Below are 19,289 nucleotides of genomic sequence, written 5' to 3' on the forward strand. Positions count from 1 at the left end.
AATTAAGTTAATAATTATCTAAATTAGTCAAAATTAAAAAATTAATTATATTTACATATTTTAACTAATTTAATCTATGTAATTTATAAAACAAAATGTAACGTATGTATTTACATATTTTAATCCCTAGGCAGTGAAAATGAGCAAACTTTGACAAATGATATCCTTCAAACTGTAAGTTGGAATCAAAGGAAATTTACACCATTGGAAAGTTGGCAAGAAAACGAAAGCAATGGAGCCATCAACACAAAAATCGAAACAAATTGAAAATCCCTCAAAATAACGAAAATCAAAACAATACAAAGGTGGCATTGGCAAAATTTATATGGAGGGCCCCATAATATCAAAGAAATTAAGGGGAGGTGTTGAGGCCTCAACAAAAGACTAGATATTCCACCTTGTAGCCATTTTCTTCCTTCTTTAATGGGGACATCCCTCTCTTTGGCGTTATTTCACTTGGATCATTGTACATGTGGTTTGACCTCTTTGTTTTTATTGTGTTTTAGACTAGCAAGTTGGAGGAAAGCGTATTTTACTTCTCCATAGCCTATATCTAAGGATATCTTATGAGATAATATTATTTTATTGTAATAGAAGATGAGCATCACTCTATAAAAAGAGATTCCCTTCCTCATTTGTACTCATGGTTGGATTTTTGGGGCTTCCACTCCTTGGAGCTTAATTGATTTATATTTCTTGGAGCATATGGTTGTCAAAGGGGTTATTTCTTTTTGGATGATTGTTGTCAATTCTTGAAGCTTCTCTACCTAGCCTTGGGTGAGTCAAACTGATGTTGACTTAGTCAAACTATCAATGTTGAGTTTGACTTGTTTGAGTTGGGAAAAATTGTCGACTTGATGATCTGATTAGAACTCATGATCTTGATGTTTAAATCACGATTCATGTCACTGTGTTGAAGAAGGCTCTTCATAGCCTAGAGCAAGCGCCATGGGTTTAGTGTGCTAGGATTGATAAGTACTTACATAGGTTGTGGTTTTCCAAGACTACCTGTTGATATCTTTATTTCATACTTTATAAACCTAATCTACTTATCTTGGTTATATAGGTAGAAGATCTTATTATTGGAAGAAACTCTAATCAGCTCATCACATGGTGCAAGAAGGAATTGGCCAATGAATATGACATGAAGGATGTTGGTCAGTTGCAATATTTTATTGTATTTGAGGTATGTTAGGTTGTAAGTGAATTGTTCCGTGGACAAGGGACATATGCTTTGGAAATTTCGAGGATATTTCAGATGTTGGACTGCAAATTGGCGTGTAATCCCATGGTTCTAAATGCAAAATATAAATGTGAAATTGACATGTGATGGGGATTCCGACTTGGTTGATGCTACCTTATATAGGCATTTGATTCAATTGTTGATGTGGAACACCAAGCTAGACATATGTTATGCAGTGAATAATAATGTTGCTAAGTATGTGCACCAATATTTGAAAGGCAAGATTCATTATTGCATGACATATGTATTAGATGGTGAGTGTTTACTTCATGGCTTTATTTAAGTATAGGCTTGAAATATGAAGGTTCCTCAAGTGTTTGATCAAGAGCAATGCCCACTTAACCCCATAGTTCCCACTATGAGCCTTATTAACCTTTATGCCACCTTATTGTCAATTCTTATGGCTATGGTATAACATTGCTATGGCTAATGTACATACAATGATGTTAAGATACAAACACATTTGCAAGACGTCACTTAATTACCCTAGCTCTTATTTCTTGTCTAGTAGTTGAACTTGATGTGAAATATTCTAAGGCCGACATAAAAATGACATAATAAGATCATTAATTATAACTCTTAACTGTTCTTTGTCAATTTCCTTAATTTTTGAGCATTAATTTTGGGCCAAGTAGGAAAGACTTCTTCTCCATACAAGAACGAAAATCAATGTTGAAACAAATATGAAATAAATTTGTCTAGAATACATTCATGGATGAGAGAAAAGGGTGTCTCACTTCTCAATCAAATCCTTTGGAATCTCCAATCACCTCATCCATAAATCCCATTTATCTTGTTATTGTTGTCTTGTATTTTATATTCATATGAAATTTGAATATGTTAATCCAAGTTATTAGGTTAGGTATTAACATGAGTATGTTTTGAGATCTTGGAAGATTTTGTTGACATCGTCATGCTATGTTTGTTTAATTATAATACACGGTATGTGATGTAATTTTTCAAAGAGATTCATTTGATTAGATTATAATCTTCATCTTCGTCTATTGAAGTGATGTAGCTCTGCCCAAATAAATCCTTTGGAATCTCCAATCACCTCATCGATAAGTCTTAAATAACACCCATTTATCCTTGTTATTCTTGTCTTGTCTTTTATATTCATGTGAAATTTGATTATGTTAATCCATGTTATTATGTTAGGTATTAACATGGGTATGTTTTGAGAGCTTGGAAGGTTTTGTTGACATCGTCATGCTATGTTTGTTTGTTTAATTATGATATAGGGTATGTGATGTAATTTTGCAAAGAGATTTTTTTGATTAGTTGGGATATATAGATGTAACCTTCTTCTTCATCTATTGAATTGGTGTCGTTTACATAAAAAGGGACAATCTTTGAAACCTGGATCAACAGATTATGTTTGTTATACCTAATGTAATGTGTGCTTCTTCTGCATGGGTTGTTTCTAACACTAATGATGCAATGCATACTCTTTTATCTATTCTGATCCTCCTTTAATAAGGTGTTATGGAGCTCACATGCACACATGCCCTGTTTGTTTCAATATTATCCTGAATTCAAAACCTTCACAATGTACACTTAATACCTAAGAAGAACATACAACGAAGTCTTGAAGGGAACAATCTTATAAAAAAGCCAATTATTCGAGGAAGCTATTACAGAGTACTAGTAGACATGATATTTTTTGCTATAAGCAAATAATAGCATTGGGAAGAGGATCAATGCCTTGTGAATATCTGATTGACTGTATTCTTGATAACTTGAAAGTCATTTGTACATTATCTACATTTGATTTTATGTAAATCGGGTTTTGCTCTTAGGTGATATTTACATTTTATTTATGTGAACCTAGGGTATTTAACCTTATTTAACCTTGTACGAAATAAACACATTTGATTTGATATTTGGTGCTAATTTTTTTTACATGTTTCCCATTTGATATCCATTTGTTCTTATGTGTTTATCAATTTGATTTGTTTTGTAGGGATAGAAATACAGGCATTTGGGATCAGGTGTCTCTTACATTTTCTGGGGTGAGTTGTGTTTATGCTTAGAGCTCAATAGAAACTCATTGACCTTTTATTAGCATAAGATAAATTTTAAGAGGGCACTTCTTTGATGTCAGTTTGTCAAGAGGACGTTACTGTGAATTTTTTCCGGAACACATAGTGATTTTATTCACAATTTCATATTTATAATAACATTTCCATGCCAATTTTACATATAAGCTTCCCTTACTAGTAATTGATGGAACAAAACGAAACCTACTTCATTTAGGAATCCACCTCCTTGACCACTTTCTTGGTCTACAATAGCAATAATTACTACATATAGAAATTGTACAATAGAATAAGCATCTTAGAGCAATATGGTTTGTGGAGCACCAACCATTATAGATATCCATGTTAGCTAAAAGAGTTTTGCTTCTGTCCTTCAAGCTACTGGTTGCACTGGGCAATATCCGGTTCCCCCATTATTAAAATGTTTTTTAATAAGAATAGTTTAGAAAAGAAAGCACCTGCTCTATAAATATTCTGAACATGCTAAGGACATCAGAATTATCTGTCTATTGTTTTGCATTCAAAGAAAAAGTTGATAGTAATGGCTTGAACTCTATATTACTCGACTTATAGCATCTCCCACAAAATGTGTTATGATCATGAGCATGCCTCAAAACATGTAACTCATCATCTTGCAAGAAAGATATGATCTTGTTCCTAGTTGGAAATTGCGTAGCTCACAGTAGGTGCACATCATAGGATTACCACTCTCCTTCCAACAAGGTAGTGATTTACCTAGGGGTAGTCGGGAGGAACCATCGTTAAATTATAATAAAATGGACAAAGCCATCTAATCCATGAAGGATAAAGTATTATAGTTGATATGAAAAGTGATGTTTACAATGAATTAATACTTAGGATTATATAGCCTTTAAAGAGGGTGGTCACGATTGAGAGTTATGACTAACATATTAATTTATTCATAGTCAATATTATCATTTAATATATTCATAGGGTGATGTACTGAAGTAGGTATATTAAGATGCTTCGTCCTCTAAGCAATAATAAGAAAGGATGTCAAAGCTCAATTTTCAGATGAATCAACACAAGGTCATAGTCTTCATTTGGTACATGAAAGCTGATGTTCATCCTGAAAATTGGCAATTTGATCCTTCGACTGATTAGAATAATGTCGTAGATGTGATGGGGATCTTAATGATAATGAGTATAGGATGTTGAAATATAAATTATAATGGATCCTGATCTTGGAATACCTTAGGTAATATAAAATCTTCAAAGGTCGATTTGAATCCTTGGTGAATCATCATGGTTTTGATAATTAGTAACCCAAACTTTGCCAATGTATGTGGCTCCGTTGGATTCATCTTCAGTTTTGGTTTGAATGCCACTTATTATTTTGTTTTTAGAAATTCTCCCTTAATATAATTACTTTATTAATATCTCAACTTAAAATGTTATTACCTTTAACTAGGTATAATTAATTACTTTTAACATACTTCTAATTAAATTTTAACATATTTCTGAGCGTATTGTTTTAAGATTACAACAAAATTACTTGAAAAGTAAGAAAACTTTCAGTAAAAATCAAATCATCAAAGTTTTGTCGACGCGTTTCTAACCATCCAGTGTGGTGCATTGTCAGGACAAGATGAAGAACCAGATCTTGGCATCAAGTTAAACAACCTACACTAGTTCATATGCTTTTGTAAGAAAGCATCTCTACAAGATTATGCCATGTGATGAAAATAAGATTGTATGAGTCAAAACTTGTGATCAAGTGCTAACAAAAAGATAGGAATAGATATAGAATAATACCCAGTCGCAATGCAATCCTTCATACAAATAGAGGGTTGCCTTTTAGAGCAAAAATCCCTAAATTAACATAACTTCTACCATCAGATCTTCCGCCTAATGAGTGGTCCAAATTGACTACAAAATTACAAAATTTTACAAGTATCCTCTGCAAGGTCCCCCACACCACCCAATCAGGGATTAAGATCCAAACGCGACTGAAACAAGACCTCTAAATCAAGAAGATAATCAGGCTCCACACCTAACATGATGAAAATCGAGATGTTGTAACTTGTGGCCCTATGGTTGATGAAGATTATAACTATTAGATGATTGATGTTATATGGTTTAAAAATTTAATCCATAGTTTTATGCTTTTTATAACTAATTCATCATTCTACATGCTTTTGTTAACACATATGCATCAAAATATATAAAAATATATATTATATAAAAGTCTTTCTCGACCCAGAAGCTTCTGAAAATTATCCCTCCCTGCTCCCACATCGCTTCCCGCTTTTGCTCTCGCTTCCAAGCAACCTTGTGATATATACCAGTGTTGTGAACAGCACGATTAAATCGTGATTTTTTTGCTGCGCTGATATAATCATCGATTTTTTTATTTTCAAAAAATCACGATCCGATCAGTAAAAATCGCGGGCAGCGGAAACGACGACTTTTAAGTGCGATTTTGAGGTTTTTTTGTCATTTTTTTTAGACAAAGGACAAGAGTGAGAGCTAAGGAGGAGGAGAAGTCATCTACAAGGGAAAGAGAGGAGAAAAGTGAAGGAATTTAGCATCCCGAGCAATAAAAATTCAAGTTTGGACCAAGTTTCTTGAGCGAAGCGTGGTTTTCAGGTATGGGTATCAAATTTGGCCATTTTTTGTTTTTTTTTTGTTTTTCCTTGGGTTTCTATCACCCATTTATTTTCAATGATTTTTGATTGGATTTGATTGTGTTTTTTTTCATTTTTGTTGCATATAGTGGAGAGGGTTTATTTCGGTCAAAAATGCAAAAACTTAATTGTTAGATTTATAAGTTTTATTTCTTCTTGTGCCCTAGTTTTTTCCATCATTTTTGCTTGGGTTTGAATGTGTATTTTTTCCATTAATGTTGCATTGAGTTTAGGTTTTTTTGTTGTTGTTAAAAATTCAACGTGTTGTATGTAAATTTTAATTTTATTTTTTTAACTTGTAATTTTTCTTGTGCCCTAGGTTCAACTTCAAACTTCATCTTACATTAAAACTCAAGAGTTCAACAAAGTTACAATCATGCCAAGGAAATTGGACCCTCTGTGGGAATTTGGTGAATCTGATGGAGAGTTTGACAAATCAAACTTAACTTGCAAGTTATGTGGGCATCATATGACAGTGGGGTATACAGATTGAAGTATCACCTTGCACAAATCCCTGGACATGAGGTAGGGCCTTGCACAAATACAAATCCAGAAATCATCCGAAGAGCCCTCAGATCATTGGAAGAAATAGAGCAAACCAAATTGTCCAAGGCAACTCTGAAGAGTCAACTAGCAGGGACTGGGAGTAGAGTGTCAGGATTGGGAGGTGAACATGAGAGTGGTACTAGTTCTACTTCAACATTAGTATCTACAACCAACCCTGTAGCTGCCTCATCATATTTTGTTCCTAGAACCACACCTAGTTCACAACCATCTATCTCTTCAATTATTAAAAAAGGAGAAAGAAGAAGCTGAGAAGTTGTTGGACAAGTTTCTTCTTTGAAGTGATATTCCTTTCAACGTTGCAAGGAACAATCCATTTTTCTAGCCTATGGTTGATGCTGTTGCAGTTGTTGGCCCAGGGTACAAAGTCCCTTCTTATGATGAATTTAGAGGGCACATTCTTCAAAATGAAAAAGTTGACTACACCAAGAGATTGGAGGAGTTTAGGGCATCATGGGCACACACAGGATGCACTGTGATGTCAGATGGTTGGACTGGTCAAAAGGGTAGAAGCCTTATAAACTTCTTTGTTAATTGTCCCAAGGGGACAATGTTTATGAAATCTGCTGATGCATCTGCACATATCAAAGATGCACAGTTATTATGTGATTTGTTGGATGTGTTCATTCTGGAGGTGGGTCCAAAACATGTTGTCCAAGTTATAACGAACAATGCTGCAAATTGTGTTGCTGCTGAATAGATGCTTATGGAGAGGCATCCTACCTTATTTTGGACACCTTGTGCTGCACACTGCATTGATTTGATGTTGGAGGACATAGGAAAAATTCCTTTTGTCAAGGATATTGTTGAGTCATAAAAAAACATTACAAAATTTATATATAATCATGCATCTATGCTTCATCTGATGAAAACATTCACCAACAACAAGGAGTTGGTGTGCCCTGCCATTACACGGTTTGCCATCAGTTTCATATCTCTTCAATCCCTCTTGAATTCTATGTGGGATGTGAAGAGAATGTTTCTTTCAGATGAGTGGCGTGCTTTGGCATTTAGCCGCAAACCAGAGGGAGAGGCCATATGCAGATTAGTTTCATACCAAGAAAGTTTCTGGGTAGGAGTGCAGGAGTTGTGCAGCATTATTGAACCTCTGGTAAAGGTTCTTCGATTAGTGGATGGAGACAAGCCCACAATGGGCTACTTGTATGAGGCTATGGATAGGGCCAAAGAATCCATTCAGACCTACCATGATGATAAGGGGGATGAGGGGTTTCAGAAACAACTCCTCTTATGGGAAGTGATTGATGAGCGATGCAACAATACACTCCATCGTCCCGTTCATGCTGCAGGGATCTCCTTGGACCCCGCATTTGTTTACTCCTATGGTTTCTTATTTGATGTTGAGGTCATGGATGGATTCTTCACTTGTGTTCAGAAGATGGTGCCATCTCCAGCAGAACGTGTAGAAATCTCCAAAGAAATGGAGATATACAGGATGGTAGGTGGCACATTTAGCTTTGACATGGCCATGGTTGATAGGAAGACTAAAATGTCAGGTATGTTTTAGTTTGTTTCAAATTTCATTGTCTCTTCAAGTTCATAACTTCATACTTTGCTTCAACTTTCAAATTTCATTTTTTTCCTTATGTTTTTCTTATTTGTTGTAGATGCATGGTGGAGAAGCTATGGTGGTAGAGTACCCAAGTTGCGAAGGCTTGCCATTCGAGTGCTCAGCCAAACATGTAGCTCCTCAAGATGCGAGCGCAACTGGAGTGTATTTGAAAAAATACACACCAAGATGCGCAATAGGTTAAAAATTAAAATATTCCAAATTTCGAATTAATTTTTTGAATTCATTAAATAATTTTTTTTTTTATAATTATTATTTTATTATTTATAGTTTATTAATTTATGACCCTTGTACAGGTTGGAGTCTCAACGACTTAATGACATGGTCTATGTCTACTACAATCTTCGATTGTGGGTGAGGCAACTTGAGAGGACACCTGATGTGGAGGCCATCTCATTGGATGGGATTGACACCACTGCTGCATGGAGGGTTGAGGCCGAGAGGCCTCTCATGGAGTCGGCTACTGATTGGTTAGAGCAGGAGGTAGTGGAGGGGGTAGAGGAGGAGGAGGAGGAGGAGGAGCAGGAGCAACAGGAGGAGGAGGTGACACCACCTACCCAGGCTACCCCTGTCACCAGTAGAGGACGTGGTCTACCTCCTATAGCTCCTAGTTCTTCAGCTTCTAGAGCACAACAGAGTCCACTGCCAACTCCACCACCATCTACATCTAGAGGGAAAGCTATTGCATTTTCTCGCAAGAGGGGCAGAGGAAATCAGTAGTATTAGTTATTTGGTTCATTTCATTGTATATGACATTATGACTCATGATATGAGATACATTATTATATTTTTTGTTGATATTTTGAGGCTGAGTTGGGACTCAGGACTTACTATTTAGGACATGATTCATTGTTATGTGTGATGTAGCACTAGAAATGATATTACACATCTTATATATTAGTTCTTTTATCATATTTATGTGTCAATGCATTTATTTTTTGTTGTAGATGCTTCAGATATTAAAAAAATGGAAAAAAATGAATATTTTTGTATTTGCTGATTTTTTCCCTCACCGATTTAATCCTGATCGTGATGTTCACAACATTCATATATACCAATGCTGCTGAAATTAGCCCTTTGGATAAAATTGGCAAGGGTTTGGAAAACCAAAAAAATGAACAAATTAGTGAAAATCAACAAAATTAAACATACAAAAATATTCATTTTTTTATCATCTAGAGTATCCACAACATCAAATAAATGCATTGCCACATAGATATGGAAAGAAAATTAATAAATAAGATGTATAAGATGTCTAGAGCTACATCACACATCAATAATGAATCGTGTCCCAAATCCTCAGTGTTGACTCAATGTGAAAATATAAGCAAAAATATAATGAATGTGTCTTATCATCACGAGTTATCTACAATGAAATTAGATACATAACTACTAACTAGTGATTTCCTCTGCCCCTTTGAGGGAAGTAGCTGGGGTTGGCATTGGAATTTGACGTACTTTAGAAGAAGAAATAGGAGGTGGACTTTGAAGTCCTCTACTAGTTACCATACCAGGTGGTGTCACCTCTTCCTGCTACTCCTCCTCCTCCACCACCTCCTCACCTCCTTCTCTATTTATCTCTCCCTTGCTGTTGCTACCTCCTAGTCTGACCAATCAGGGGCTAATTCCATGAGACGCCTCTTAGCCTCAGCGCTCCTTGCAACAATGGTGTCAATCCCATCCAATGAGATGACCTCCACGTCAGGTGCTTTTTGAAGTTGCTTCACCCACAATCAGAGATCGTAGTAGACATTGACTGTATCTTGTTAATTTTTAGTGCCAATTGTAGATTTACTTTTTCATGTAGTTGTTTTACTCTCAAAAATTTTCTTTATGCAATAAATTAGTTTTCGTGTAAATTAATTTATGAAAAATTCAAACAGAAAATACTTTGGCACCTTTAACTCAACAATTTGTAGTGAAATTTAAAACAAAAAATTACTCCAAAATAATGAGACAAGACAGCAACAAAAATTAACCCTCTAACTTCTCATCATTTAATTTCTCAAAGAAATCATGGGCTCCCTAACCGTGGAAAATGGTTGTTAAAATTTACAAGGAAATTGCAACAAATCATGAGAGGAATTCTTATAACAAAATCAACAACCCACTCAGCCTCATCAAGTCCATGTGCATCCACATGTGCGACTTGGGGTTTTTCCAACAAAATCAACAGCCCACTCAGCCTAATCATGTCTGTGTGCATCTACATGTGCGGCTTGGAAAACCCCACTGTCACACTTGTGGGCCCCTACTAATTTCTTCAGCTACGGAAAATTTGCTCCCTTTCTTTTTCCTTCTTCTTTATCCCATGTGAATCTCTCGCAAATTTCTGCAATATTCCTCTTGCAAATTATTCAGAAAATCTCTTTTTGAATTTTTCTCTCACTTTTGTTGTGTCTTCATCCTCTCCCCTATGTTGCTTTTATCATTCTCCATAGGCCAAATCCCCCATCTCCAAAGTGATTGAGGGCTAGGATTAACCTTGGATTTCTTTGATCAACATCAAAGATTAGATCTAAGTCATTTAAATAATTAATTATTTATCCTTAGAAAAGCATTATCCCAAAGTCTAAATTAATCAAATAATTAATCAATGTACTTTTCCTAAGTCAAAACTTAGGAAGGATTCCATATTCGCTGCTCCTCTCAAACAACAATCTAAAGAGGACTTCTCTTGCATGCAAGACATCAACCTATGCAGAAGATCTTCCAAAGCTACAAAAATCAACACTACCTCCTAGCAAGGAAGGGATTCTCCACCACCCCTAGCTTGTCCTTGTAGAAAACAAACTACCCCTTCATTAGGGGCTTGGTGAGAATATCTACCACTTGATCTTTTGTAGATATGTAATGCAATCTCACAACACTTCTCTGCACTGTGTCTGTGATGAAGTGGTATCTAACCTCTTTATGCTCTGACTTTTCATGAAACATTGGATTTTCTGAAAGCTTGATACAATTTTGGTTATCACAGTGGATCATGGTAGGCCCCATCTCAAGACCAAACAATCCTATGAGCATCTTGTAAAGCCATATGGCCTCACAACTCACTAGAGTCGTTGCCATGTATTTAACCTCTGCTAAGCTAAGTGCCATTGGGTGCTGCTTCCTGCTAAACCACAAGATCAATGTTGACCCTGTTACCCACCATTTTGTGGGTGATATCCCTAGGAGAATTTTTTTCTTCAAGATGGTCCACAACTGGCAGCCAACAGTCCCTTGTAGGCACCAACTAGCTCATTGTGCCATTTCTTTGCCACCTAAGCCAACCATATGGTCCCTCGCCCATCTGCCATGATCGTATGTTTGAAGGTGGGCCTCCCGAGCCTAAAGGTATACCTTGTCATTTGGTAATTGAGTATTGTAGTTTGCTTATCATGGACACTTCTGGGCATGGATTAATGGGGGGATTTGGCGGAAAGAATGGGCTAGGTTTGTGCTCCTGTCCCTTAGACCCCTTTTGGATATTAACCTCAGATTCTAGTCCCACGAGATCTCTTTTAATGACCATTTGGCTTTAGGAATGGTATTTCACGAGAAACCATGATTTTGGTTGCATGGTCCCGCTTCCTTATCCCCGCTTATATTACCCTCTTTCCACTCATTATTTCCCCATTCATCATTTCTCCCACCTGGGTCCACATAGGGTTAGCTTGCCCCTTCCCCTTGCCCACACGTTGGGTGAGGCTTGGAATTATGACCCAGAGGTTGATGCAGCTAAAAAGAAAGATAAAATCATATTTGGCCACATTCAATAAGAAAATGTACCACAAAATGCAAAAGATGGTCGGGACAAACAAATTTAGCACGTGGGCAAAAGCCAATACATGAGCTCTACCCCATCATCATGGCCATCGCCCTGGTTCCTACAGGTTCTATGAGCCTCCTTCATCATATAGGAACCCATGATTGTCCCAAACCCTGGTGGGCAATGAACTGCCCTACCTTAAAAGGGGGTATTCACTGCTATATCTTATGCATCATGCTCTTGCCCCTTGAGCCCCGAGCAGTTAATCAAAGAAAAACATAAAAAGGCAAAAGACATATAAAGAAGGGTGGAAAAATCAAGGTTGGGGCATCTCATGTACCACGATTGCTCCCTCCTATACATTATAAAACCAAGTGTGGGTTTCCCTTTTATTAGCTACCCTTGTACCCTAGAATGTGGCCCAAGGCTTCCCCTTCTCATCCCCTACTTCATTCACCTATTTGTCACATGTCACCACCTTTTGAAAGGCGTACCTTGAACATATTATCTCCTTTACAAGTAGAAACCACCTAATAGGATACTTGGTTAACCCCATTTGGAGTTTAGGAGAAATTGGCACATCCCGAAGCCCATTATGGAAGGGCAGGCTATTATGAAGTCCCCACCTGTGGTCCATGGTTGGTAAATTCATTTACTTGATTTCTCTAATGACTTGTACTAGAAGGCTAGGGGACACATTGGATCTTATGCAGGATTACAGATGCTCTCCATCTTGGGTTTGGTCTCCCTATATGGGGTCCTAATCCTCCATAGGGCTACATTGACACATGTAGGTTGTGTGTTGAGAGCCATGGGCCTCCACAACAGTAGACAACACTCCATGGATTCTCGAGGATGATTAGAGATGCTTGAGATACTCCCATTGGACAAGGATGATGCACCTAGTTCACCTTTGCCCAACTGACCCCAAAGATGTACCATGCACTTGGTAGCTGATCCAGGACTTGCAGGATGATGTGGCATCCCCTACACCATTATTAGAGCCCTTACAGACGATCTACATGCATCCTCAATTCATTTGGAGACCCACGATGTTATTATTGTGCCCCCACACCCATTGGGAGCACCACATGTTTATTGTTTGGAGAACAAGGGGCCAACCCCTTGTCCATCACTTTTGAGGGTCCTACCCTTCATTATGGCACCCATGGACCTCATTAGGGCTCTTAGAGGGCCCTACGACATGCATAGATTATTATTTGACCTCTTGAGAGACTTATTTTTTCACTTATGAGCTAGTTTGGTGGGCTTGTCATCGAAAGTTAGATTATTAGAACATTATTTTATTTTTGGGGCTTATGTAGCCCAAGGAGGCTAATTCGAACTCCTCATTAGTGTATAAATACAAGTGAGATGAGTTCATTATACCATCATCACTTTGGATTGGATCTCTTCTCTCTCGAGAATTTCACACTTTTTCTTAGTGGATGAATTTGAGCTTTATGGATGTATTTTGATGTGTGGATTTTGTCTATCTTATCTTGGAGCTTCTCTCTTGTCAAATTGTGGATGGTTGGATATATTCTATTACATGTAAGTACATGCTTTTAATGTTATTCTTGTTTTACTTTGTCATATACATTGGACTTGGATTTTTGCTATTCTCAGGGCTAATCGCTGCATGCATTTACTGCTTTAAATTGTGGAATTTTGTCTCTATTATAACATCTCTCAATGTATGGGCCATGTGTTGATTTTTGGGTAGCATCGGATGTTCTCTAGGTCCAAAATTTTGTGGAGGGGCTAGAAAACATGAGATCTCCAAGACCCACAAATCGTTTGGAAAAGTTCCATCCGGATTGTATTTTATTAAATTAATTAATATTTTTAATGAGGTTCCTAAGTCTAAACTTAGGAAAATTAAAATAGAAATGGGTATTAATGAAAATATGGGTGAGAAGCTTCTAAGAGACGAGGATCAAGTCTAATTTAATCTTAGCTGTTGATTAGAGACTTAATCTCGACATTAATTTCTCAACTGGAAAAATATAAATGGAGGCTTGGGGTCAGTTGGAGAAGACACACAGAGAGATAGAGAAAATCGATTTTCTAAAGTGAGAAGTTCTCAAGAGGAAAATCGATTGAGGAGATCTCTAGCACAGAGAGGCAGTTCGGCAGAGGGACTTCAGTCCAAGGCCGAGAATACATAGCAGAGAGGCAGAGCAACACTAGGGAGAGATAACGCAACTCCAGAAAGGGTGATGCAGAGGCTAGAGAAGCTGACACAGTCACTTAGAGGCAGCGCTGGGGCTTCCGTGAGGTAGAGAGAGCAACAGTTCAGCAAATCGATTTCTGAGCTGGGAAGGCTCACTAGGAGGGAGATGTAGCTCCTAGAGGAAGTGACGCAGTTCCAACGCAGAGATTGGAGCAACCATCGCTGCCCAACACTAGGGACAACGCAGTCACCTGTGGGGTTTGTTCTTCTAGTTGCTGGATTTGCCAAAATATCTGTCTTCGGATAGAGGTACTTTTGTTGGGTTTATTCTCTGTTGGGTGAGCCGTATTTGGCACCCTAGTTGTATTCATAAATCTGCTTAATAATAAAACCCTCATATCTGCTGCACCGGTTTTCCCGCATTGGGTTTTTCTGGGGACGTTTAGTCCAAAAATAAGTGTGTCCTTTGTATGGTTGTCTCATTTATTTTTCAGTACTTGATCTGTATATTGGTGTAGGCTGCAGTGTGTTTGCATTAATATTTTTATGAATAGTTCTGAAAATAACTTGTTAATCTGAAGAACAAGTAGGTAATGCAAATCAGTTTTTTGCAGTAGGATTTTTGATGTGTTCGATTCAGAATTTTTCACACCATGTAATGTGAACGAAATCTCCTGGGGTAATTCTATCAACAAATTAATCTTGATAAGCCATCACCTTTTTCACATCGAAGTATAAAAGCTACAAGATTGCTTCTCTTTGACCTAGAAGGCTAGCAAAGTAGTCTTGAGGCCTCCTTGACCAAGAACCAAAGGCACTAATCTACCAAGAGGTGGTCACCTAAAATCATAGCCTTTTCACCTTTTCCTAGTTTTAGCCAAATTGGGCCACCTAGGGCATCATTTTTCCGGCAAACTATCCCTCTAAAAAGTTCGATCTCGTAGCCTCTCCTGCACTGGTGTCTCCTCAAGACCTCCAAATTTGAGGCCATTTTGACGGTGGAGTTGTGAGAAAAGCCAGGCCCTAGCTCTGAGATCAAACTTTACCCTAGCATCTCCAAGGCTAGTGCCTCATAGGATCAATTCAATACCTTTAAGTGAAAATTCCTTTTTTGATCCTTTCCCCCACCTTGTCTAGGGTGAGAACATCATTGATTGCCATATTCTTTTCTCTTATCCTAGACTGGGTCCACTTGGTCCCGTGCGGTCTCGTTCCTTTGAAAAGAATATTCTTCAAGAATCATTCGCGATACCAATTCCAATAAGGATTTTAGGGATTGGGAAACCTTTTCGCGAATCATATCCCTTAGACCAAACCCTTAAATCCTCTCATTCCTCTCCTATAAGTCATTGTACCTTGCTTAAAAAGCAAGCAAGATCTGTCCTTCAACCTCTTCTGGAAAGGAATCATTTAGGTCACAACACATCCATTCATTGATATTATCTTTCATTGGTGACTCCATAACATACAAGGTCTCCTCCCATTGGTGAAAGTCTGTAAATAGTAAGGAGCCTTAGCTGAGGTGACAGTGGGCTAGGTCTCCATTTGTTGCCCTTGGTCTAGCATTTTCCCTTCAGGTCCCTTGCTAGTGTGAGCGGTAACAGACCCCAAGCTGAAACAACATCTAGAAGTAATCTTATTATCCACTACACTCCCAACCAAATTCGAATTTGTTTAGCCCTGCAACTGCACTCCACCAACTCTAACATACCTCAATCCAAACTCCACTGTGCCACAAAGGAACTCGAGCACATGCTTTGCTACCACCTAATGAACCCTTCTTCGTTCCACTATAAATTGGTTGAGCTTGTTCACAACAAAACATATATCTTGTCTAATATTGACTAGATCAATGATCTGCACAAAGTGGGATCCACCAACTCACTCTCAGAAACATCAATCTTCCTTAAGTTAGCAATCATAGATGTAGACATAGGCCGAGAATCCTCCATCCTGAATCTCTTGAAGATCTCAACAACATAGTTGCCCTGCCCAAGGAAATTCTCTCTTGATTGTTGCCACACCTCCAGTCCCAAAAAGTAGTACGTCAATCCAATTGCCTTCATCTTAAGCTTCGAAGCAACGTCTTACACATCACTATGAGCCTCTCTGATCTTGTCAGAAAGAGGTCATCAACATAAAGTACAGAGATGAGCGAATCAACATCAACAATTACATTGTACGAGTTGGAGTTTGCGTACAATGTTTTCTTCAATTTGTACACATGGGACTCCATCCCATGCACCTCAAATCCTTGAGGTTGCTCAATATACACCTCTTTCTCAATTGCCCCATTGAGGAAGGTAGTGTTCACATCCCTATGAGCCTCTTCGATCTTGTTAGAAAGAGATCATCAACATAAAGTACCAAGATGAGCGATTCACCATGAACAATTACATCCTACAAGTTGGAGTGTGCCTCACTCTTAGTGAAACTCGTTGAAAATGTAGTGATGGAAGGACTTCTGGCCTGTGACTTAGCCAGTGAAGACCTCGACTTAGTCTTTCTCTAACATGAATCGAGTTCATGAGATAGACTTTAGTTTCAATGAGTTGATTTCCAATTTACTGGAATGGTCATCAAGTTTGCATGCATAGAGTTGGAGCTTTGGTTAGTTGGAGTCTTCTTCAGTTAGACTACAGGATGAGGTGGCAATGACAAGTTGAGTTAGAATGAGTTAAGAATCTAGTTTTGATTGAAGAGAGAATGAGTTGAGTACTCATTTAACTCGCAATCACAACTAGAGTAAATCAAGGGGGAACTCGAGCTAGTTAACTGAGAGCCAATCAAAGTGTAATCGGAACTCGCTCCAATCAATTAGGAAAGGAAACTCGTGACACTAACGTGAATTGAAATTTGAGTAGGCCTCCTGCATGCATCGATTTATATCTATAAAGAGAAGGACGAAAGCACAAGAACACAGATGATTCTTTGTGTGTGGAATGCGCATCACTTGAATAGAAATTGCGTGCAAGGATTTAAGGGCTTGAAGTGCACAAGGATTGTGGAGCAGGGATTAGGATTCTAAGGGCAATTCGAGACTATCTTCAGTAGAGAACAATTGTAGAGTTGAAAATAGTGAGGAGAAGCCTAACACTTTCTCAGACACAGATCGCTGGTTGTAGTAGCAACATGAATTGTAATAGATCCATTTTCTCAAGAACAATCAATAAAATACCACAACAAAGAAAACAAGTTTTCCCATTTGGGCTTCCTAGGTAAAACAAGCGTGTCAATTTTGTGTGCATGTGTTTTTATCTCGATTATGTTCTGCTGCATGTTGAAAATTAAGAAACTTTGTATCTTGGTGGAAGTAAATTTGGTTTCAGTTTTCAGTTGCATTGTTTTCAGTAATTCATCTAAGTACTATGCAAAGGTTCAAGAAAATTAACATGGTATCAAAGCAGAGTTCTGCATAAAAACCAAGCACCAAGATTGTTCAGTAAGCGAAGTGCGCAAACTAGTGAATAGGCTTGCGCTAGAGTTTTGAAGAGCCATTTTTGGATCAACAGTATGTCGTTCCAAGCACTAACGCAACAAAACTATAGCTTGTTGTACTTTAAAATGTAAAATACATAAAGGTGTTGTAAATAATATTTTTATTAATAAGACGAATAGTACAAGGATGATTGAATGTTACAATGAGGGCCTGCTTATATACCTAAGCAGGTGTCCTTTCATGACTGGGCATGTCTTTTAGTCATGCCTTTTCATTTAAGTAATGACTATTCAAATAATCATTACTTTGATTTATTTATTATTTACATTTATTTTTATTTATTTGTCCTCAAAGCTTAATCTCTGAAAATTTCTTCACTTGCCCATGTCATTTTGGCATGTTTAAGTCATCAGTAATACTATCTTGGAATCGGTTTTTTTTTTTTTTCTTTTCCTCTTCGATATTTATTTTTTATTATATATATATCTATATATATATATATATATATATATATATTTTTTTTTTTTTTTCTTTTTCTTTTAAACTAAATTATAATTTTTGTTTTTTTAATTAACTATATAATTATATAGTTAATAGTAATATAAATTATAACTATATATCAACTATATATTAATCATGAGCTATTAACTGGAGATACGAATGATCAAGTCGGACTACGTGAATCAAATGGGTTTGATCGGACGATTTGCATGTGTTAGCACGATCAACTGCAACATCGAGTTTGTTGGCCGACGACAATGGTTGACGATTGGTTTAAAGTGCGGGGATTAGGAAAAAAACTGGTAGAAGAGCAGAGAATGGTGGTTGGTCGGGTGACGAAAACCTGACAGAGTCTGGTCAAGGACGCAGAGTATGGATATCGAAGGTCAATGGGCATGGGGAAATCGATACAGGCAATGGGAGGGAGCCATGTAGGGAATCAGACATTGATGCCAATTTGTAATCCTGCGTCTTGCCAAGAGTCGGAGCAATTGACGAAAGAGGCGGACGAACAACGCCTAAGTCGAGACTTCTCCTTATGATACTGCTCTTTGGCTCATGCTCACTCAATTCGTTTAAGGTTCTTATCACCGTATGCTCATTAATGTCGAACTTGGTAAATGAATGGCTGCCCTTCGGTTTGTAGGCGGTTACGGTTTGCTTCTAGATGATCGGTTCCTTGTTGTTTAAGTTTGGAGGGGACTGTGCACGCAACAAAGCTCTGGGAGAAGTTGTGTGTTGTGATTCTTCTTGTGGAGGAGCTGCAATAGGTATCTCCTCGACAGTTGCCATGGTGATTTCGTTGGAAATCACGTTGGGATATTGGCAAAGGCATCGACCTACAAAAGCAGAATTAACTGCACCAGAGCAATCGTAGTTCAGTCACTCGTTGTTAAAATTATGCAACTGCAGTCAAATTCCACTTTGGACAACTCACATGATGGAGATAATGATTGCATTGAATTCCTCTTTTCGAGAGGACCAAAATCGACCTAAAGATCACCTTATTTGGACAAGCAGAAGTTGGTTTTTGAATTTATTTATTTACTCATGTATATTGGATTAGGTCGGCCCTATGCACATATACAATTGGACAGGTCGGCCTCAACATCAAATGGACCCTCATGAAAGCCTATAAATAGAAGGGACCTCAAGCTCATTTTGGACACAATCATCAAGCACTCTCTTCTCTCTTCTATTGTTTGGTTCACACAGGTCTGACGGAGGAAAGCTCGCGCAAAGGGTCTGAAACTACAGGGTCGAAGCTCGCACATGTCTAGGGTTTTTGTTTCTTGGATGCACACTTGTAACTAAGGATTTTTGTCCCTAGACGCTCACAT

At 37.7% G+C, this 19,289-nt stretch overlaps 1 protein-coding gene across 2 annotated transcripts in view; it reads left to right on the forward strand.

The window, feature by feature from the left end:
• The window catches only part of LOC149222830 (mannosylglycoprotein endo-beta-mannosidase-like), a 218,849-nt gene that overhangs the window by 165,650 nt on the left and 33,910 nt on the right, over nt 1–19,289 (forward strand). For both annotated transcript variants that reach the window (XM_089385642.1, XM_089385643.1), the window contains exon 6: nt 3,207–3,255. In XM_089385642.1, the coding sequence (XP_089241768.1) occupies nt 3,207–3,255 (49 nt within the window). The remainder of the gene's footprint in view (nt 1–3,206; nt 3,256–19,289) is intronic.

The sequence above is a fragment of the Pinus tabuliformis genome, chromosome Q (genome assembly GCF_031772625.1).
Source record: "Pinus tabuliformis cultivar Carrire ecotype Pingquan chromosome Q, CPIR1, whole genome shotgun sequence".
Taxonomy (NCBI): Eukaryota; Viridiplantae; Streptophyta; class Pinopsida; order Pinales; family Pinaceae; genus Pinus; species Pinus tabuliformis.